The following is a 20,000-nucleotide window of genomic DNA, read 5'->3' as shown; positions in this document are numbered from 1 at the left end:
CATCTCGCTCCTGTTTTATATCGTAAACGTGTATTATCACAAAATTTGCATAACAAGTAGGCTTCCCCACAGAGAAATAATATTTCTTTAAGTGTCACTGTGAACTTCTATTTTATAATTGCTCCATTTCAAGTTGACAGAAATAACACATTGGTTTCAGTAACCCTTATTTTGCAACCAACGGCAATAATTGTCGTCAGGCCCAGTCAAGAAGAGATAATTAAAACATCTAACATGTTTTTTCCCCGATTAGTCACTTTATTACCTTTACATTGATATATGATTTGTCGTGACTTTATGTGCTGGGAACACATAAAACCTGTTTGAAGCCAGGGGCAAAATTCTCAATAATGATAGGATAGACTGGATTAAAATGGTGAAACATGTAAAAGTTACAACAACAACAAAAACAAAAACATAACCCTAACAGTTTGAATGCAATATTTTTTGAATACGTGTGTGTGTGTGTGTGTGTGTGTGTGTGTGTGTGTGTGTGTGTGTGTGTGTGTGTGTGTGTGTGCGTGCGTGCGTGCGTGGGTGCGTGTCTGTGTGTGTGTGTGTGTGTGCGTGCGTGCGTGCGTGTGTGTGTGCGTGCGTGCGTGCGTGTGTGCGTGCGTGCGTGCGTGCGTGCGTGCGTGCGTGCGTGCGTGCGTACGTACGTTCGTGCGTGCGTGCGTGCGTGCGTGCGTGCGTGCGTGTCTGTGTGTGTATGACTTTTTAAGTAGATAATTTTGTAAAATCGTATAAGTTTACTTCAAGAAATATTAACATTCGAATTGGCATTGTGCACAGAATTGTGTGTTTGGTGTACATATTTTGTAAGGCGCTCAGAACTACTTTAAAATTTGCGCCATAAAAGTATCCTTATTATTATTATTTTTATATTTCGACTCACTTGGCAGAGACCTGGGAAAGCCATAGATGAGGGCGGCCAGCAGAACGAAGCAGATACAGGACGGGATGAAACCCAACCACCACGCCCCCACCCACTGAGGGTCTCGTGGTCCGAACGTCAGCCTGTAATCAACCAATCACGCTCAATGACACTCAACATGATGATGTCACTTGAATAACACTGAAAATGAGGATGTCACTAGAATAACATTGACAATTATGTCACTTATATAACCCTGAAAATGAGGATGTAACTTAAATAACACTGAAAATAATGTTTGTCACTTTTTACTTGAATAACACTGAAAATGATGATTACACTGAAAATCGCGATGTCGCTTGAATAACACTAAGAATGATGATGTCACTTGAAATACATGATGCCACTTGATCGACACTAAAAATGATGATTTTACTTGAATAATCCTGAAATTTTGATGTCACAGTGAAAATGACGATGCCACTTGAAGGACACTGAAAATGATGATGGCTCTTACAGACAGACAGACAAGAGGGTGTGGGGATTGGACCGTATTGTGTACGTACGTGTCCTGGTCGACAGAGTCGAAGTCAACATAATACTTCTCCGTGAGCTGCCCCCCGACGAAGAAACCCATCGCCACACCCACAGCAGCCGCCGCGTACGTGAAGCCTGAACAGAAAAACACGGTACTCATTTGAAAATACAGTACAGTGGAACCCCCCTCTTAAGACCCCCCCTCCCCTCCCCTCCCCTCCCCTCCCCTCCCCTCCCCTCCCATCCCCTTTGTTTAGATTGTCTGATTATCTGTATCTTCGCCCCCTACAAAGACCATTAAGTCGACGTTGTTTAGATTATCTGATTATCTGTATCTTTGCCCCCTACAAAGACTATTAAGTCGACGTTGTTTAGATTGTCTGATTATCTGTATCTTTGCCCCCTACAAAGACCCTTCAGTCGACGTTGTTTAGATTATCTGATTATCTGTATCTTTGCCCCCTACAAAGACCCTTCAGTCGACGTTGTTTAGATTGTCTGTTTATCTGTATCTTTGCCCCCTACAAAGACCCTTCAGTCGACGTTGTTTAGATTGTCTGATTATCTGTATCTTTGCCCCCTACAAAGACCCTTCAGTCGACGTTGTTTAGATTATCTGATTATCTGTATCTTCGCCCCCTACAAAGACTATTAAGTCGACGTTGTTTTGATTGTTTCGCTTTTGTCTACAGTTAAACTAACTCTTTTTACATTTAGTCAAGTTTTAACATAGAGCGGGAATCGAGACGAGGGTCGTAGTGTATGTATGTGTGTGTGTGTGTGTGTGTGTGTGTGTGTGTGTGTGTGTGTATGTGTGTGTGTGTGTGTGCGTGTGTGTGTGTGTGTGTGTGTGTGTGTGTGTGTGTGTCAGTCTGTCTGTCTGTGCGTGTGTGTGTAGAGCGATTCAGAGTAAACTGCTCTACCGATCTTTATGAAATTTTTCATGAGAGTTCCTGGGTATGATATCCCCAGACGTTTTTTTCTTTTTTTTCGATAAATGTCCTTTATGACGTCATATCCGGCTTTTTGTAAAAGTTGAGGCGGCACTGTCACACCTTCATTTTTCAATCAAATTGATTGAAATTTTGGCCAAGCAATCTTCGACGACGGCCGGACTACTGTATTGCATTTCAGCATGTAGGCTTAAAAATTAATTAATGACTTTGGTCATTAAAAATCTGAAAATTGTAAATAAAATTATTTTTTTTATAAAATGATCCAAAATTACTTTCATCTTATTCCTTGTCGGTTCCTGATGCCAAAAACATATAGATATGATATGTTTGGATTAAAAACACGCTCAGAAAGTTAAAAGGAAGAGAGGTACAGAAAAGCGTGCTATCCTTCCCAGCGCAACTACTACCCCGCTCTTCTTTTCAATTTCACTGCCTTTGCCCACCATAAAGACCATCCCCTCCTCATCGTGGTATGGTGGTGAAACAGAACCAAGCTATGCCGTCGGAAGAAAATCGCTGAAATTTCACTGTCCCTAAAACGTGGGGGTGTTTTTTCATTGTGAGAAGTACACCGGTAGGGTTCTCCCATGGCGGACGGGTTGGTTGCTGGCTAACGGGGCTCTGGTAAAGACGGAGATGTGCTGGATAGTACCGGTGTGACGGCACAGCTAGAGGCCCAAGGACACAAGCGGTCATCTCAGCAACCTCCAAACGGGTAGACTGGACTCGACAACCATGGTAGGTAACCAGTCTAGGAGAAGGAAAACTCCGAAATAAAACCACGGGCAGACCAAGCTCAACAGCCCAGGAAGGCAATTGGTCTAAGGGAGGGACCCCTGATCAACGTCCATGGCCGAAGCCGGAGATGCGGGACCCCCTGGGTGCCAAAAAGCGCTGCATCACGCAAATCACAAAATAGTGAACGACGAAGAAGAAGAAGACTGCCTTTGCCATGAGCGGTGGACTGACGATGCTACGAGTATACGATCTTGCTGAAAAATTGCATTGCGTTCAGTTTCATTCTGTGAGTTCAACAGCTTGACTAAATGTTGTATTTTCGCCTTACGCCCCCCTCGAGGGGGGAATCGAGACGAGGGTGTGGTGTATGTGTGTGTGTGTGTCTGTCTGTGCGTGTGTGTGTGTGTAGAGCGATTCAGACTAAACTACTGGGCCGATCTTTATGAAATTTGACATGAGAGTTCCTGGGTATGATATCCTCAGACGTTTTTTTCATTTTTTCGATAAATGTCTTTGATGACGTCATATCCGGCTTTTCGTGAAAGTTGAGGCGGCACTGTCACGCCCTCATTTTTCAACCAAATTGGTTGAAATTTTGGTCAAGTAATCTTCGACGAAGCTCGGACTTCGGTATTGCATTTCAGCTTGGTGGCTTAAAAATTAATTTATGACTTTGGTCATTAAAAATCTCAAAATTGTAAAAAAAATTATTGTTTTTATAAAACGATCCAAATTTACGTTTATCTTATTCTCCATCATTTGCTGATTCCAAAAACATATAAATATGTTCTATTTGGATTAACAACAAGCTCTGAAAATTAAATATATAAAAATTATTATCAAAATTTTTTTTCGAAATCAATTTAAAAACACTTTCATCTTATTCCTTGTCGGTTCCTGATTCCAAAAACATATAGATATGATATGTTTGGATTAAAAACACGCTCAGAAAGTTAAAACGAAGAGAGCTACAGAAAAGCGTGCTATCCTTCTCAGCGCTCTTCTTGTCTTTCGGATGAGACGAAAAACCGAGGTCCCTTCGTGTACACTACATTGGGGTGTGCACGTTAAAGATCCCACGATTGACAAAAGGGTCTTTCCTGGCAAAATTGTTTAGGCATAGAAAAAAAATTGTCCACCAAATACCCGTGTGACTTGGAATAACAGGCCGTAAAAAGTAAATATTCGCCGTAATGGCTTGAGATTTACTGGCCGATGTGAATGCGTGATGTATTGTGTAAAACATTCCATCTCACACGGCAGAAATTAATATGTAAATCGCCGTGAGCTCTTGTGAGAAGGGGCGATTAATAAATGTCCATTATTATTATTATTATTATTATTCCACTGGCACTGCCTTTGCCACGGGCGGTGGAGTGACGATGCTACGGTCTTGCTGCGTTGCGTTGCGTTCAGTTTCATTCTGTGAGTTCGACAGCTACTTGTCTAAATGTAGTATTTTCGCCTTACGCGACTTGGTTTTTTTTTGGCTTTGCGTTTTGTTTCATTGCTGCTCGTTAAAGATGTCCTCCTACCCTTGTTAACGATCGGGTTTACCTCCACATATCTGACCAGGGTTTTTTCCTCACCTTTTGAACATGTTTATACTTAAACACATACCAAAATTCCATACAATAGTTGTTTCCTGCGCATAATGAATTTCTTTCTAAAATAATTTCGTAGATCAACATAATTGACCTCCCCCCACCCCACCCCCCAAAAAATGAATAATACTTTGCACAGGAAGCGACCAATATGTAGATACATGGTATGTGTCCATGCGGAAGCGTACTGATATTCTCGGTAAAAGCCAGGACTATGTTGATTTACACGGTGTTCTGCAAGGTAAGGCGGATAAACTAGTTCTAGAGTTGTTGGCTGTCTTGTGTGCCTGCTTTCAGTTAGGGCTTTGGGGTGGGTGATAGTATAACTCATTGTTCACGTATTGATGTGTGTGCGCCTTGTGTGTGTAAACCATCAAAACAAAGACTTCCAGTGTTAGCAATATACCCACGCAGTGTAATAGAGAAATGCTGGGAAAAGGCGAAAGGCAATCTGCGGACACTGATGAATTGTTCTCTCGGTTTTTTTCTTATTTCTTTTTCCTTTCTTTCACTTTTTTCCTTGTCTTTTTTGTCCGTTATACGTTAGTGATAACCGTCTATGATAAAGTAAATTGCGCCCCCCCCCCCTCCCCCCCCCCCCCAAAAAAAGCAAAAAAAACAGCAACAAACAAACAATAAAAACAAACACACCGAAAACAAGAAGAGCAAACGCTCGATCGAGTCACTTTCGCAGTTCTGAATATTATATGAGGCATCAGATGGACAGGAAGAAATTGCTATTCACAACACAATGAGTCACGTTCACATAAAATTTGAGCCCGGTCACTTTTATAGTTTCCGAGAAAAGCCCAACGTTAAGTTGTGTGTTGCCGAACAGAAAAGGCTAGTTATCTCCCTTGTTTTTCTGATAACGTTCGTAAAAGGCTACAGATGTAAATACTTTGATGTAAAGAATAATCCTACAAAGTTTCAATCACATCCGATGAACTTTGTCAAAGATATAAAATGTCTAATTTTTCCTTTGACGCTGACCTGTGACCTTGAAAAAGGTCAAAGGTCAACGAAACCATCGTTAAAGTGTAGAGGTCATTGGAGGTCACGACTAAACAAAATATGAGCCCGATCGCTTTGATAGTTTCCGAGAAAAGTCCAACGTTAAGGTGGTGTCTACGGACGGCCGGCCGGACGGCCGGCCGGACGGCCGGCCGGACAGACTAACACTGACCGATTACATAGAGTCACTTTTTCTCAAGTGACTCAAAAACCAAACAACAACAGACAAGCAAACAACAAATCTACGATTTAGGCATGCATCATTACGTGATCGTTTAGGAGGTGAAAAAGTGAGGTGACATCGGCAGGTACAGGATGGGTCGCACAGGTATACGATTGCAAGGTGTGTATATTTACTGAAAGCTACACCTGCCTTTTAGTGGCCTCTCACCCTTTTATCGCCTCACATCTTCCTCGCTAGAAGCTAGCCCGCTCTACTTATCCCGTTAATCGAAAAAGTAAAGTGAGATTTTATCACAATTCTGATTGAGAACAAGCCGGGCGCGCTTTTTCTGACTTTTATACCTACGTTCTACTTTATATACCTAAGATCTTCAACTAATAGAAAGAGTGACACGCTCTAGTTATGTATTAAAAAAACACCACTTTGACTTTGAATACATTATGACAAAATTAGTGGTTTGCTTGTAGAGGCGCCGCACCAGTTTGCCTTGAAGTGAAGTGTGGTGAGCAACTGTGTGTGTGTGTGTGTGTGTATGCAGTATGTGTGTGCGTGTGCGTGTGTGTGTGTGTGTGTGTGTGTGTGCGTGCGAGCGCGCGTGTGTGCGCGCGCGTGCGTGTGTGCGTGAGCGTTGATGTGTGCGTGTGTGTGGATGCGTGTGTGATCGCGTTGGTATGCGTGTTTTTTATATACATTTTGTTTAATGTATTCATTCACTTATTAATTTATTTTAAACAGTGGAAAACAGACTTCAACACATGCCGATTTGTGTTTTTTGTATGGTAAAGTTCTTCTGTCCGTACGGTAACGTATACTGAAGAAGAGGTCAAAGCCAACGCCCCAAAGGCACGGAAAGTCACAGCGAAGTGTTTTGCTCAAGTGCTACATTTCATGACATGGTACTAAACAAAATGCTCTTCAGGGTCCGTTTATGTTGCACCCCTTCCCAAAATTACATTTTCTGAAACTCCCACGTACACTCGTGGGTTTTTTTTTTGCACGAGTGGAATTTTACGTGTATGACCGTGTTTTACCCCGCCATTTAGGCAGCCATACGCCGTTTTCGGAGGAAGCATGCTCGGTATTTTCGTGTTTCTATAACCCACCGAACTCTGACATGGATTACAGGATCTTTTTCGTGCGCACTTGGTCTTGTGCTTGCGTGTACACACGGGGGTGTTCGGACACCGAGGAGAGTCTGCACACAAAGTTGACTCTGAGAAATAAATCTCTCGCCGAACGTGGGGACGAACTCACGCTGACAGCGGCCAACTGGATACAAATCCAGCGCGCTACAGACTGAGCTACATCCCCGCCCCCAAAATGACATTAAGTTGCTCGATCCGATTTATGAGCCAGTCCAGCGATGACCATTCAAGTCCAGTTATGTCCACTGGGCTGCCAAACTTGGGAAGGCTACAGGTAACATTAAACTGATCAAGACATGAGCATAAAATACCGCATTGAACACTGCTACCCTGGTCAACGAGCGTCTGCTTAAAGATATCTTGATCCCTTCTCGTGTTAGACACCGTAAATCTGTCACGGCGTGATGTAAATAGAGGAAGAGCATCCTTGTTCGTGAGCACATGGCAAAAAACTCATCTCCGGCTATTTTTGTTCAGCGTGAGATGTGTTTTTTTGTTTATGTGCTGAATTTATTTTGTAATTGACACCTATGTCAATCTGCCCCCAAAACATGATCAGCAAAATGTCCCGAAGCCAGAGGATACAGCCAGGCCGGCTATAGATGTTTGGCATGTGTCCAATCGGAAGGATGCTGTTATGCTCTGAGGGGAAGGATGCTGTTATACTCTGAGGGGAAGGATGCTGTTATACTCTGAGGGGAAGGATGCTGTTATCCCTTGACTGTGACAGCCTTGGCACATTTTACATCATCATTTAAACGAGAGAGAAAAATGGATGTTAAATCGTAGAAGAAGCACGCACATGGGGGTTTACTGCTGCAAATCTGCGAGTTAGACCTTAAACATTTTCGCAGATAATTCTGAAGACATACCTCAGCTTTCAAGCCACATGCATTTGTCCCTCATTCAAAAGCGAAACACTGAAATGTTTCTCATTTTAGTTCATGACAGACTGGTAAATAACCCTCTCTCTGTCTCTCTCTGTCTCTGTCTCTCTCTGTCTCTGTCTCTGTCTCTCTCTCTCTCTCTCTCTCTCTCTCTCTCCGCAATTTTTTAATACACATGAATCATTCTTTCGTGAAGTTAAGGTGTACATGAGTAAAGTGTTCTTACGTCCTAAAGGTATTATTTTTGACTCGTTCAAGTTAGCCAAACGCTTACAAGCATATAAAAGACACCCATGGAAACACCTTTCAGTCAGTGTATACATTGGCTGTACAGAAGAGAAAGGCTTGAGAGACGTCGAACCCACATGTAAACATGGCCAACCAGTTACATGAAAAGACATTTTCCATGGCTTTAGTATCGTGAATGTTGAAGTACAGTTGTGCTTGACTGCTCGCTGACAGACATACACGCGATGACAGACATACACGCGATGACAGACATACACGCGATGACAGACATACACGCGATGACAGACATACACGCGATGACAGACATACACGCGATGACAGACAAGTGTGTGACACGCACACACATACACACACACACACACACACACGCACACACACACCCACCCACCCACACACACACACACACACACACACACACACACACACACACACCGGGGAATAAAGTTAACAAGTCGCGTAAGGCGAAAATACAATATTTAGTCAAGTAGCTGTCGAACTCACAGTAGTTGCGCTAAGAAGGATAGCACGCTTTTCTGTACCTCTCTTTGTTTTAACTTTCTGAGCGTGTTTTTAATCCAAACATATCATATCTATATGTTTTTGGAATCAGGAACCGACAAGGAATAAGATGAAAGTGTTTTTAAATTGATTTGGACAATTTAATTTTGATAATAATTTTTATATATTTAATTTTCAGAGCTTGTTTTTAATCCGAATATATAGAGAATACTACATGGCTTGCTGTGTCGTACCAGATTTACACGAGTTGTTTTTTTAAATATTGAACTGCGAGCGAAAGCGAGCTGTTCACTATTTGAAAAAGCAACGAGTGTAAATCTGGTACGACACAGCAAGCCATGTAGTATTCTGTTTATCCTACATACTGTACTTACGTGTATTTTACTGAAAATGTCCTGCATTCGGGGCAGCTAAATTGAAGACGCTTGTTTTGGAACCTCGATCTCTTCTAAAGCCTCGTGCAATCTATTACGTCAAAGCAAAGAAACGTCACTCTGAAAGTGTGGCGTGACGTGTTAGTTCAAAAAATTCATCGAGGGTAATTAGCGAGCGCAATTTTTTTTTCTATAATGACGTTTGTCTCGGTGACTTTGGCATCATGAGCAGTGGAAAAACAGGTCCCTGCCAGACTTGCTTGACATGACCTCATTTACATGATACACACACGTGTGATTTGAACGATTATTATCTCACGGGTGTCTCTCTCACGTATGTAGGATAAAACATATTTATATGTTTTTGGATCAGCAAATGATGGAGAATAAGATAAACGTAAATTTGGATCGTTTTATAAATTTTTTTTTTTTTTTACAATTTTCAGATTTTTAATGACCAAAGTCATTAATTAATTTTTAAGCCACCAAGCTGAAATGCAATACCGAAGTCCGGGCTTTGTCGAAGATTGCTTGACCAAAATTTCAACCAATTTGGTTGAAAAATGAGGGCGTGACAGTGCCGCCTCAACTTTCACGAAAAGCCGGATATGACGTCATCAAAGACATTTATCAAAAAAATGAAAAAAACGTTCGGGGATTTCATACCCAGGAACTCTCATGTCAAATTTCATAAAGATCGGTCCAGTAGTTTAGTCTGAATCGCTCTACACACACACACACACACACACACACACGCACATACACCACGACCCTCGTTTCGATTCCCCCTCGATGTTAAAATATTTAGTCAAAACTTGACTAAATATAACAAGTCGCGTAAGGCGAAAATACAATATTTAGTCAAGTAGCTGTCGAACTTACAGAACACGTGGAATTGACAAGAAGAGCGGGGTATTCGTTGCGCTGAGAAGGATAGCACCCTTTTCTGTACCTCTCTTTGTTTTAACTTTCTGAGCGTGTTTTTAATCCAAACATATCATATCTATATATTTTTGGAATCAGGAACCGACAAGGAATAAGATGAAAGTGTTTTTAAATTGATTTCGACATTTTAATTTTGATAATAATTTTTATATATTTAATTTTCAGAGCTTGTTTTTAATCCGAATATAACATATTTATATGTTTTTGGAATCAGCAAATGATGGAGAATAAGATAAACGTAAATTTGGATCGTTTTATAAATTTTTATTTTTTTTTACAATTTTCAGATTTTTAATGACCAAAGTCATTAATTAATTTTTAAGCCACCAAGCTGAAATGCAATACCGAACCCCGGGCTTCGTTGAAGAGTACTTGACCAAAATTTCAACCAATTTGGTTGAAAAATGAGGGCGTGACAGTGCCGCCTCAACTTTCACGAAAAGCCGGATATGACGTCATCAAAGACATTTATCAAAAAAATGAAAAAAACGTTCGGGGATTTCATACCCAGGAACTCTCATGTCAAATTTCATAAAGATCGGTCCAGTAGTTTAGTCTGAATCGCTCTACACACACACACACACACACGCACGCACACACATACGCACATACACCACGACCCTCGTTTCGATTCCCCCTCGATGTTAAAATATTTAGTCAAAACTTGACTAAATATAAAAAGGGCAGGACTGGAGTCACCCATGCAGAGTTTAAATTGTTTGACATACGAAGAGTGCAGACGAGTCTTTGTACCCCCTTATAATTATATCTCTTTATGATTTTTATATTTAGTCAAGTTTTGACTAAATATTTTAACATCGAGGGGGAATCGAAACGAGGGTCGTGGTGTATGTGCGTGTGTGCGTGTGTGTGTCTGTGTGTGTGTCTGTGTGTGTGTGTGTGTGTGTAGAGCGATTCAGACTAAACTACTGGACCGATCTTTATGAAATTTGACATGAGAGTTCCTGGGTATGAAATCCCCGAACGTTTTTTTCATTTTTTGATAAATGTCTTTGATGACGTCATATCCGGCTTTTCGTGAAAGTTGAGGCGGCACTGTCACGCCCTCATTTTTCAACCAAATTGGTTGAAATTTTGGTCAAGTACTCTTCGACGAAGCCCGGGGTTCGGTATTGCATTTCAGCTTGGTGGCTTAAAAATTAATTAATGACTTTGGTCATTAAAAATCTGAAAATTGTAAAAAAAATTAAAAATTTATAAAACGATCCAAATTTACGTTTATCTTATTCTCCATCATTTGCTGATTCCAAAAACATATCAATATGTTATATTTGGATTAAAAACAAGCTCTGAAAATTAAATATATAAAAATTATTATCAAATTTTTTTTTTCGAAATCAATTTAAAAACACTTTCATCGTATTCCTTGTCGGTTCCTGATTCCAAAAATATATAGATATGATATGTTTGGATTAAAAACACGCTCAGAAAGTTAAAACGAAGAGAGGTACAGAAAAGCGTGCTATCCTTCTTAGCGCAACGAATACCCCGCTCTTCTTGTCAATTCCACGGGCACTGCCTTTGCCACGGGCGGTGGAGTGACGATGCTACGAGTATACGGTCTTGCTGCGTTCAGTTTCATTCTGTGAGTTCGACAGCTACTTGACTAAATATTGTATTTTCGCCTTACGCGACTTGTTTTTTTATCACGAGGAGTATCACTCCTCGGCTGGGTAAGTGCGTTCTCAACGGGTATCAATAAATGCTTTTCACCGACGCAACATCTATGTTTCAAAAAATGATTTTTTTTTTCTTTTTTTCTCTCCCTTTTTTTTTTTTGCTGTGCAAGACACGTATCGACACAAAGGGCGATTACAAAACAGTCTTTGGAAACACATGTATGATACACTTATTTTGTTTCTTCTTCTGAGGTGTGCAATGATATTAACCAAAGAGTGTAGACAGAAGAGGAGGGGCTGGGAAGGTGTGTGTGTGTGTGTGTGTGTGTGTGTGTGTGTGTGTGTGTGTGTGTGTGTGTGTGTGTGTGTGCGAGCGTGAATGCGTGTGTGTGTGCTTATTTATGTTTTCTTTCTTTTTCTCTGAGTCCCGTTGCAGCTCTTGCACAACAGGTACGACACACATTATCGTTGAGTGACACTCTGCCCTCTCCCCTCCCTCTACCCCCCCCATCCCACACACAAAAAAACCTGCCACTCGGCTCAGCCACAGCCAAAAGAGGATGACTGAAGAGCCCTAGATGTATCATATAAATATCCATGTTAGCTATGGGCAGCCTGACCCACTGTGACCCGGTCAAACAGAACAATCCAAGAAACCCTGACAGAAAGATACTGTGTTCACTGTCACTCGCATCCACACTCCCAAACCTATACCCATTCAGTTAGTAGCTAGAGCACTGGACTTGTGATCTTAAGGTCGCAGGTAGGGCCGGACACGGGTCAACTTAATGTGCAGACTCAGCGGAGACAGATTCCATGTCCCAGCCCCGTGTTACCACAGTGGCACGTAAAAGACCTTGGTCATTCTGCCATAAGTGCAGGTGGCTGATTACACCTAAACACGCACACACCTTGGTAGCGCGACTCTTGTTGCTGCTAGCTTTCCACTGGGAGGACGCAACCCGACTTTCCCAGCATTGGGCTACAAGATAGTTTTGAGACGAGCATTTGAATTTGCCTTAGCCGCTAGGGTGTAAATTACACCTCTTCGTATCAGTCTGCCTTGAAGGTGAGGACACAAGTCAGACAGGTGGCCAGAATAGCACGTTGCAGTTTCCTTGAATGAGGGGTGCATGCATTGTTCTGTATAGAACGGTGCCTGAGCTAAAACTTCTTCTTCTTCTTCTGGTGCATAAGAGAACAGCCACAAAAGCACGAAAGGTCGTTGAAGATGAATCGCACCCCCTGCATGATCAGTTTGCACTCATGCCATCTAGGCGTAGATACAGAGCTGCAAAGTGTAGAACCTCTCGCATGCGGAAGTCGTTTATTCCATCCGCCATCTCAGTTCTTAATGATACCACTTAGTGCATGCATGTGAAACTGAAAAATGTACAATGGTGTTTTCCTCAGAGCTAGCTAGGAATGCATTGTACTCTAATGTTGTCATGTTATTGTTGTGTTTTTTATCTTCATGTTTTAAAATTATCTCCACAACTTATAAAGTATACTTTTACACTAGAATTATGTTTAAACAAATTAAGTATGTATGTTTAATATTATTCTTATGAAGTTTTTTTACAACTATTTAGAATAGAACAGGATGGATGTTTTGAATGTCAATCACTGGGAGCAGTCAGAAGAGTAAGAATTTTGTTTTGTTCTCACTATCATTTGCTTATGAAGATCATGATGTTGTTCTATTGCTTAGTCAGTCCTAGAAATAATGTCCTAGACCTGTCTTACCTTGCTGTTATCAGTATTTTTGCCCTCTTTCATTACGATGCTATGGTATTTCTGTGGGTCTCCACATGTGTTTGTTTATAAGGCGGAAGTGACCTCCCCTTGTACACAATAGGCCAGACGAGAATAGAACATGCACATAACACAGAATGTCTGCACAGCACACACACACACACAGCAATACAGCACACCGTCTTGTACCTCCTTCTGCCCTGCCGAAGTCGGGGTATCCTTTTTAATCCACCGAACAATTAATATCCACAGCCATGTGTGTCTCCTGCCTCCGAACACACACGCTACAGAGCTCGACTCGATGTGCGCAGTTTCGTATAAAAATTATTTTCCAAATTTCCCCACTGTGTTTTATAAAATAATCATATTATGAAAGCACATACATTCTTATCTTAGTTGTTATGTATTCATTGTTAGTAAACATCGGCATTATTCATGTTTTACTTTAAACGCAATCATTGTTATTTATAGATCACAGGCACCTGATGTAAGTAGGTCACACACGTGTAAATGTTGTGCCCAGTCCTTGTTTTTGTTTCTGTTATTATTCTAGTTAGCAGGTCTAGTTGAGCACGTATTAAGTATCATGTACCCACTACTAGTCATTGTGCATTTTATTTAATGGACTGATGATGTCATTTGTATGGAGTCGACGCACGTGCGAGGATATGTATGTGTGGGAGGGGGGGGGGGCGCGGGAGATGGAAGCTTGCTGTATGTTATGTAATGTATATATTGTGTGTGATACGTGGAAATGTGATGCTATTTATTTGCATGTATGATACAGGTACAAATGTGATAATTGTAGGCTTATACTAGTGATTACTGTGTGTGATACATGAAATGTGATATGAATGCTGTTTTTATATGTTATACTCTTACTTTCTCCCAAGCGCAAGACAAATTCTTCTATGAAAATTGAAGCCAATAAAATTTGAGTTGAGTTGAGTTGAGTTCTTCTTCGTACGACGGTTGTGTCAGACTCGGAATCTGGAGGATGCCATGAACATGGACGTTCTTTCCAGGTCCTCCAGTGCTCCCCACATTTTGGTCCTCAGATCTGTTTGGTCAGGCCATGTCTGGATCCGCAGTTGGTCGAGGAGGGGACATGCTTGGAGAACATGTTCTGGTTGTGAGCTAAAACAATTGGTGGGTATACTGCTCACGGCACTGTAAACATTACCCCTCCCTTCACCTCTCTCGCCACCTTCCATCCTACCCTTGGTCTCAAATGTGTGTGAATAAAGACTGTTTAAACCAAATATATGTGTTTATTGTCACTCTCATTCACACCCCTACACCATTACACGTATGAAATCTAGTGACTGACCGACATAGACGGCAGCCATGGAGTGCTCCTCGTTCTCGTCGATGTAGACGGTGCCCAGGGTGAACATGGGGGTGAAGCCCACCCCGTGCACCATGTTGGCCACCATGAACACGCCCAGGTAGCTGGACAGGCTCTTCACCTCGCTCTCCGACTCTCCGGACCCGGCCGACCCCCCGGACGACAGGTCGCACAGACCGGTGGGGGGAGGACCGCTGCCGGCTGTTGGTGGGAGAAGCAGAAAACGAAGATGTAGAATCTACATGCAGGAGGTGAAGGAGGAAGCTTAGAAGGGGAGGGGGGAGAGGGGGAGGGGGTTGACCGAGGAAAAAAAACATGAAAAAAGAGGCAGAGAAAAACTAAAAGTAGAACGGGATTAACAAAATAAACGTATAGGAAAAGACAGTTTAGGCTCGATACATAGAAAGTGTGAGGATTGGAGGGGCGCGGAAGGATACGGACAGGAGCAGAAAAGAAAAAGAGTTACTATTAATAAAAGGCGTTGTTTAACACTAAATATACCTCAATTTCAGAACACACTTGAGAAACAAAAGTCTTGTATACTCTGACATTTTCAACCCGTAATGATTTTTGTTGTTGTATCCTTGACTGAAAAGTAACCTTCAGAATGCGCATTTCAACAAGAACAACAAATATAAGAACAAGAAGAGCAAAAACAACAAGAGCAAGAACAACAAGAACAACAAGAACAACAACAACCACAACCACAACAACAACAACAACAACAACAAGGACCTACAAGGTGAGGCGCCGGTGGCGAGGTGGGGCACAATGAAGAGCAGAGAGCCCACAGCCATGATGAGGGATCCCATGGCAACCCAGTGGGGCTTGTTGAAGCGGTTGCCAAGGAAACTGACAAACAGCACCACCACCAGCGCCCCGATGTCCTGTGACGAGCTGATCAGAGCTGACCGGGTGGACGTCAAGCCGAACTGTCAACACACAACATTCGCCATGTCAACACACAACATTCGCCATGTCAACAGCCTTCAATGGACAGACAATAGAACTGTCAACACACAACATTCGCCATGTCAGCAGCCTTCAATGGACAGACAATAGAACTGTCAACACACAACATTCGCCATGTCAACAGCCTTCAATGGACAGACAATAGAACTGTCATCACACAACATTCGCCATGTCAACAGCCTTCAATGGACAGACAATAGAACTGTCAACACACAACATTCGCCATGTCAGCAGCCTTCAATGGACAGACAATAGAACTGTCATCACACAACATTCGCCATGTCAGCAGCCTTCAATGGACAGACAATAGAACTGTCATCACACAACATTCGCCATGTCAACACACAACATTCGCCATGTCAACAGCCTTCAATGGACAGACAATAGAACTGTCAACACACAACATTCGCCATGTCAGCAGCCTTCAATGGACAGACAATAGAACTGTCATCACACAACATTCGCCATGTCAGCAGCCTTCAATGGACAGACAATAGAACTGTCATCACACAACATTCGCCATGTCAACAGCCTTCAATGGACAGACAATAGAACTGTCAACACACAACATTCGCCATGTCAACAGCCTTCAATGGACAGACAATAGAACTGTCAACACACAACATTCGCCATGTCAACAGCCTTCAATGGACAGACAATAGAACTGACAACATACAACATTCGCCATGTCAACAGCCTTCAATGGACAGACAATAGAACTGTCAACACACAACATTCGCCATGTCAGCAGCCTTCAAGGGACAGACAATAGAACTGTCAACACAACATTCGCCATGTCAACACACAACATTCGCCATGTCAACAGCCTTCAATGGACAGACAATAGAACTGTCAACACACAACATTCGCCATGTCAACAGCCTTCAATGGACAGACAATAGAACTGTCAACACACAACATTCGCCATGTCAGCAGCCTTCAATGGACAGACAATAGAACTGTCAACACACAACATTCGCCATGTCAGCAGCCTTCAATGGACAGACAATAGAACTGTCAACACGCAACATTCGCCATGTCAACACACAACATTCGCCATGTCAACAGCCTTCAATGGACAGACAATAGAACTGTCAACACGCAACATTCGCCATGTCAACGGCCTTCAATGGACAGACAATAGAACTGTCAACACAACATTCGCCATGTCAACAGCCTTCAATGGACAGACAATAGAACTGTCAACACGCAACATTCGCCATGTCAACAGCCTTCAATGGACAGACAATAGAACTGTCAACACGCAACATTCGCCATGTCAGCAGCCTTCAATGGACAGACAATAGATCTGTCAACACACAACATTCGCCATGTCAACAGCCTTCAATGGACAGACAATAGAACTGTCAACACACAACATTCGCCATGTCAACAGCCTTCAATGGACAGACAATAGAACTGTCAACACACAACATTCGCCATGTCAACACACAACATTCGCCATGTCAACACACAACATTCGCCATGTCAGCTGCCTTCAATGGACAGACAATAGAACTGTCAACACACAACATTCGCCATGTCAGCTGCCTTCAATGGACAGACAATAGAACTGTCAACACACAACATTCGCCATGTCAGCAGCCTTCAATGGACAGACAATAGAACTGTCAACACACAACATTCGCCATGTCAGCAGCCTTCAATGGACAGACAATAGAACTGTCAACACACAACATTCGCCATGTCAACAGCCTTCAATGGACAGACAATAGAACTGACAACATACAACATTCGCCATGTCAACAGCCTTCAATGGACAGACAATAGAACTGTCAACACACAACATTTGCCATGTCAGCAGCCTTCAAGGGACAGACAATAGAACTGTCAACACAACATTCGCCATGTCAACACACAACATTCGCCATGTCAACAGCCTTCAATGGACAGACAATAGAACTGTCAACACACAACATTCGCCATGTCAACAGCCTTCAATGGACAGACAATAGAACTGTCAACACACAACATTCGCCATGTCAGCAGCCTTCAATGGACAGACAATAGAACTGTCAACACGCAACATTCGCCATGTCAACACACAACATTCGCCATGTCAACAGCCTTCAATGGACAGACAATAGAACTGTCAACACGCAACATTCGCCATGTCAACGGCCTTCAATGGACAGACAATAGAACTGTCAACACAACATTCGCCATGTCAACAGCCTTCAATGGACAGACAATAGAACTGTCAACACGCAACATTCGCCATGTCAACAGCCTTCAATGGACAGACAATAGAACTGTCAACACGCAACATTCGCCATGTCAGCAGCCTTCAATGGACAGACAATAGATCTGTCAACACACAACATTCGCCATGTCAACAGCCTTCAATGGACAGACAATAGAACTGTCAACACACAACATTCGCCATGTCAACAGCCTTCAATGGACAGACAATAGAACTGTCAACACACAACATTCGCCATGTCAACACACAACATTCGCCATGTCAACACACAACATTCGCCATGTCAGCTGCCTTCAATGGACAGACAATAGAACTGTCAACACACAACATTCGCCATGTCAGCTGCCTTCAATGGACAGACAATAGAACTGTCAACACACAACATTCGCCATGTCAACAGCCTTCAATGGACAGACAATAGAACTGTCAACACACAACATTCGCCATGTCAGCTGCCTTCAATGGAAAGACAATAGAACTGTCAACACACAACATTCGCCATGTCAGCTGCCTTCAATGGACAGACAATAGAACTGTCAACACACAACATTCGCCATGTCAACAGCCTTCAATGGACAGACAATAGAACTGTCAACACACAACATTCGCCATGTCAACAGCCTTCAATGGACAGACAATAGAACTGTCAACACACAACATTCGCCATGTCAGCTGCCTTCAATGGACAGACAATAGAACTGTCAACACACAACATTCGCCATGTCAGCTGCCTTCAATGGACAGACAATAGAACTGTCAACACACAACATTCGCCATGTCAACAGCCTTCAATGGACAGACAATAGAACTGTCAACACACAACATTCGCCATGTCAGCTGCCTTCAATGGACAGGCAATAGAACTGTCAACACACAACATTCGCCATGTCAACAGCCTTCAATGGACAGACAATAGAACTGTCAACACACAACATTCGCCATGTCAGCTGCCTTCAATGGACAGACAATAGAACTGTCAACACACAACATTCGCCATGTCAGCAGCCTTCAATGGACAGAGAACACAATATCAAGGGCTGTAAGTTCTGTAAACGAAACTCAGATGTCTAATCAGCTGTTTTTACAGAAACACTTATGAGAGAAAGAGGTAGAGAGAGGGAGGGGGAGAGAGAGAGGGAGGGGGAGAGAGAGAGGGAGGGGGAGAGGGAGGGGGAGGGGGAGAGAGAGACAGGGAGTGAGAGAGAGACAAAGAGAGAGAGGGGACGAGAGAGAGAGGGGGGGGGGGGGAGAGAGAGAGAGAGAGAGAGGGAGGGAGGGAGAAAGAGACTGACTGACTATTAGGGTTTAACGTCCTCTTAGACCAACTGATCTATATTGGGACAGGTATTGGTAATACGCTGAAGATATGGTGTGATACTTTGATTCGAACAAGCCCGCTGTGGCTGTCTTCTTCGACACACCAGCATTGGGTTTGTCTCGTCAAAGTATCGAAATACGATCATGATAATCAGAGACGAGAGATGATGCATGCGTGTCTTCGTGTTTTCCAAGCCCTGAGACTTTCGCTGTGAACGTGGGATCTTTTTCGTGCGCATGTGTGCACACGGGGGTGTTCGGACACCGAAGAGAGTCTGCACAAAGTTGACTCCGAGAAATAAATCTCTCGCCGAACGTGGGGATCGAACCTACGCTGATAGCGACCAACTGGCTACAAAGCCAGCGCGCTACCAACTGAGCTACGTCCCCGCCTGGAGAAAGAGAGAGAGGGAGGGAGAAAGAGACAAAGAGAGAGAGAGAGAGAGACAGCTAGAGGGGAGAGAGAGACAAAGAGAGGGAGGGAGGGAGAGAAAGACAAGCCCACAGAGACTGCAAATACAATACCACCAAAGAAGTATTTCAACAAAAGTCAAGCAAATGTACCTGTTTTTCCAGGTGAACAAGGGAAGCGCTGGCAATACCGTTGACGGCGAATCCTTCCACAAGACAGAGCAGGACCACCAGGAACACGAAGACCTTGATGTTGGCAAGTTTCTGCAGCCATCTGGTACACAAAGACATAGAAAAGTGTTCCAAA

General features: G+C 42.8%; 1 protein-coding gene across 3 annotated transcripts in view; it reads right to left on the bottom strand.

Moving 5' to 3' along the window:
* The window catches only part of LOC138952443 (solute carrier organic anion transporter family member 4A1-like), a 44,878-nt gene that overhangs the window by 8,661 nt on the left and 16,217 nt on the right, over positions 1-20,000 (bottom strand). For all 3 annotated transcript variants that reach the window (XM_070324114.1, XM_070324116.1, XM_070324115.1), the window contains exons 4-8: positions 19,847-19,967; positions 15,509-15,701; positions 14,752-14,970; positions 1,441-1,546; positions 896-1,017 (exon numbers count right to left, since the gene is read on the bottom strand). In XM_070324114.1, the coding sequence (XP_070180215.1) occupies positions 896-1,017; positions 1,441-1,546; positions 14,752-14,970; positions 15,509-15,701; positions 19,847-19,967 (761 nt within the window). The remainder of the gene's footprint in view (positions 1-895; positions 1,018-1,440; positions 1,547-14,751; positions 14,971-15,508; positions 15,702-19,846; positions 19,968-20,000) is intronic.

Source organism: Littorina saxatilis, linkage group LG17 (assembly GCF_037325665.1).
Source record: "Littorina saxatilis isolate snail1 linkage group LG17, US_GU_Lsax_2.0, whole genome shotgun sequence".
NCBI classification, from domain to species: Eukaryota; Metazoa; Mollusca; class Gastropoda; order Littorinimorpha; family Littorinidae; genus Littorina; species Littorina saxatilis.
The sequence above is the reverse complement of the archived record's forward strand: the minus strand, read 5'-3'. Positions and strand labels throughout refer to the sequence as shown.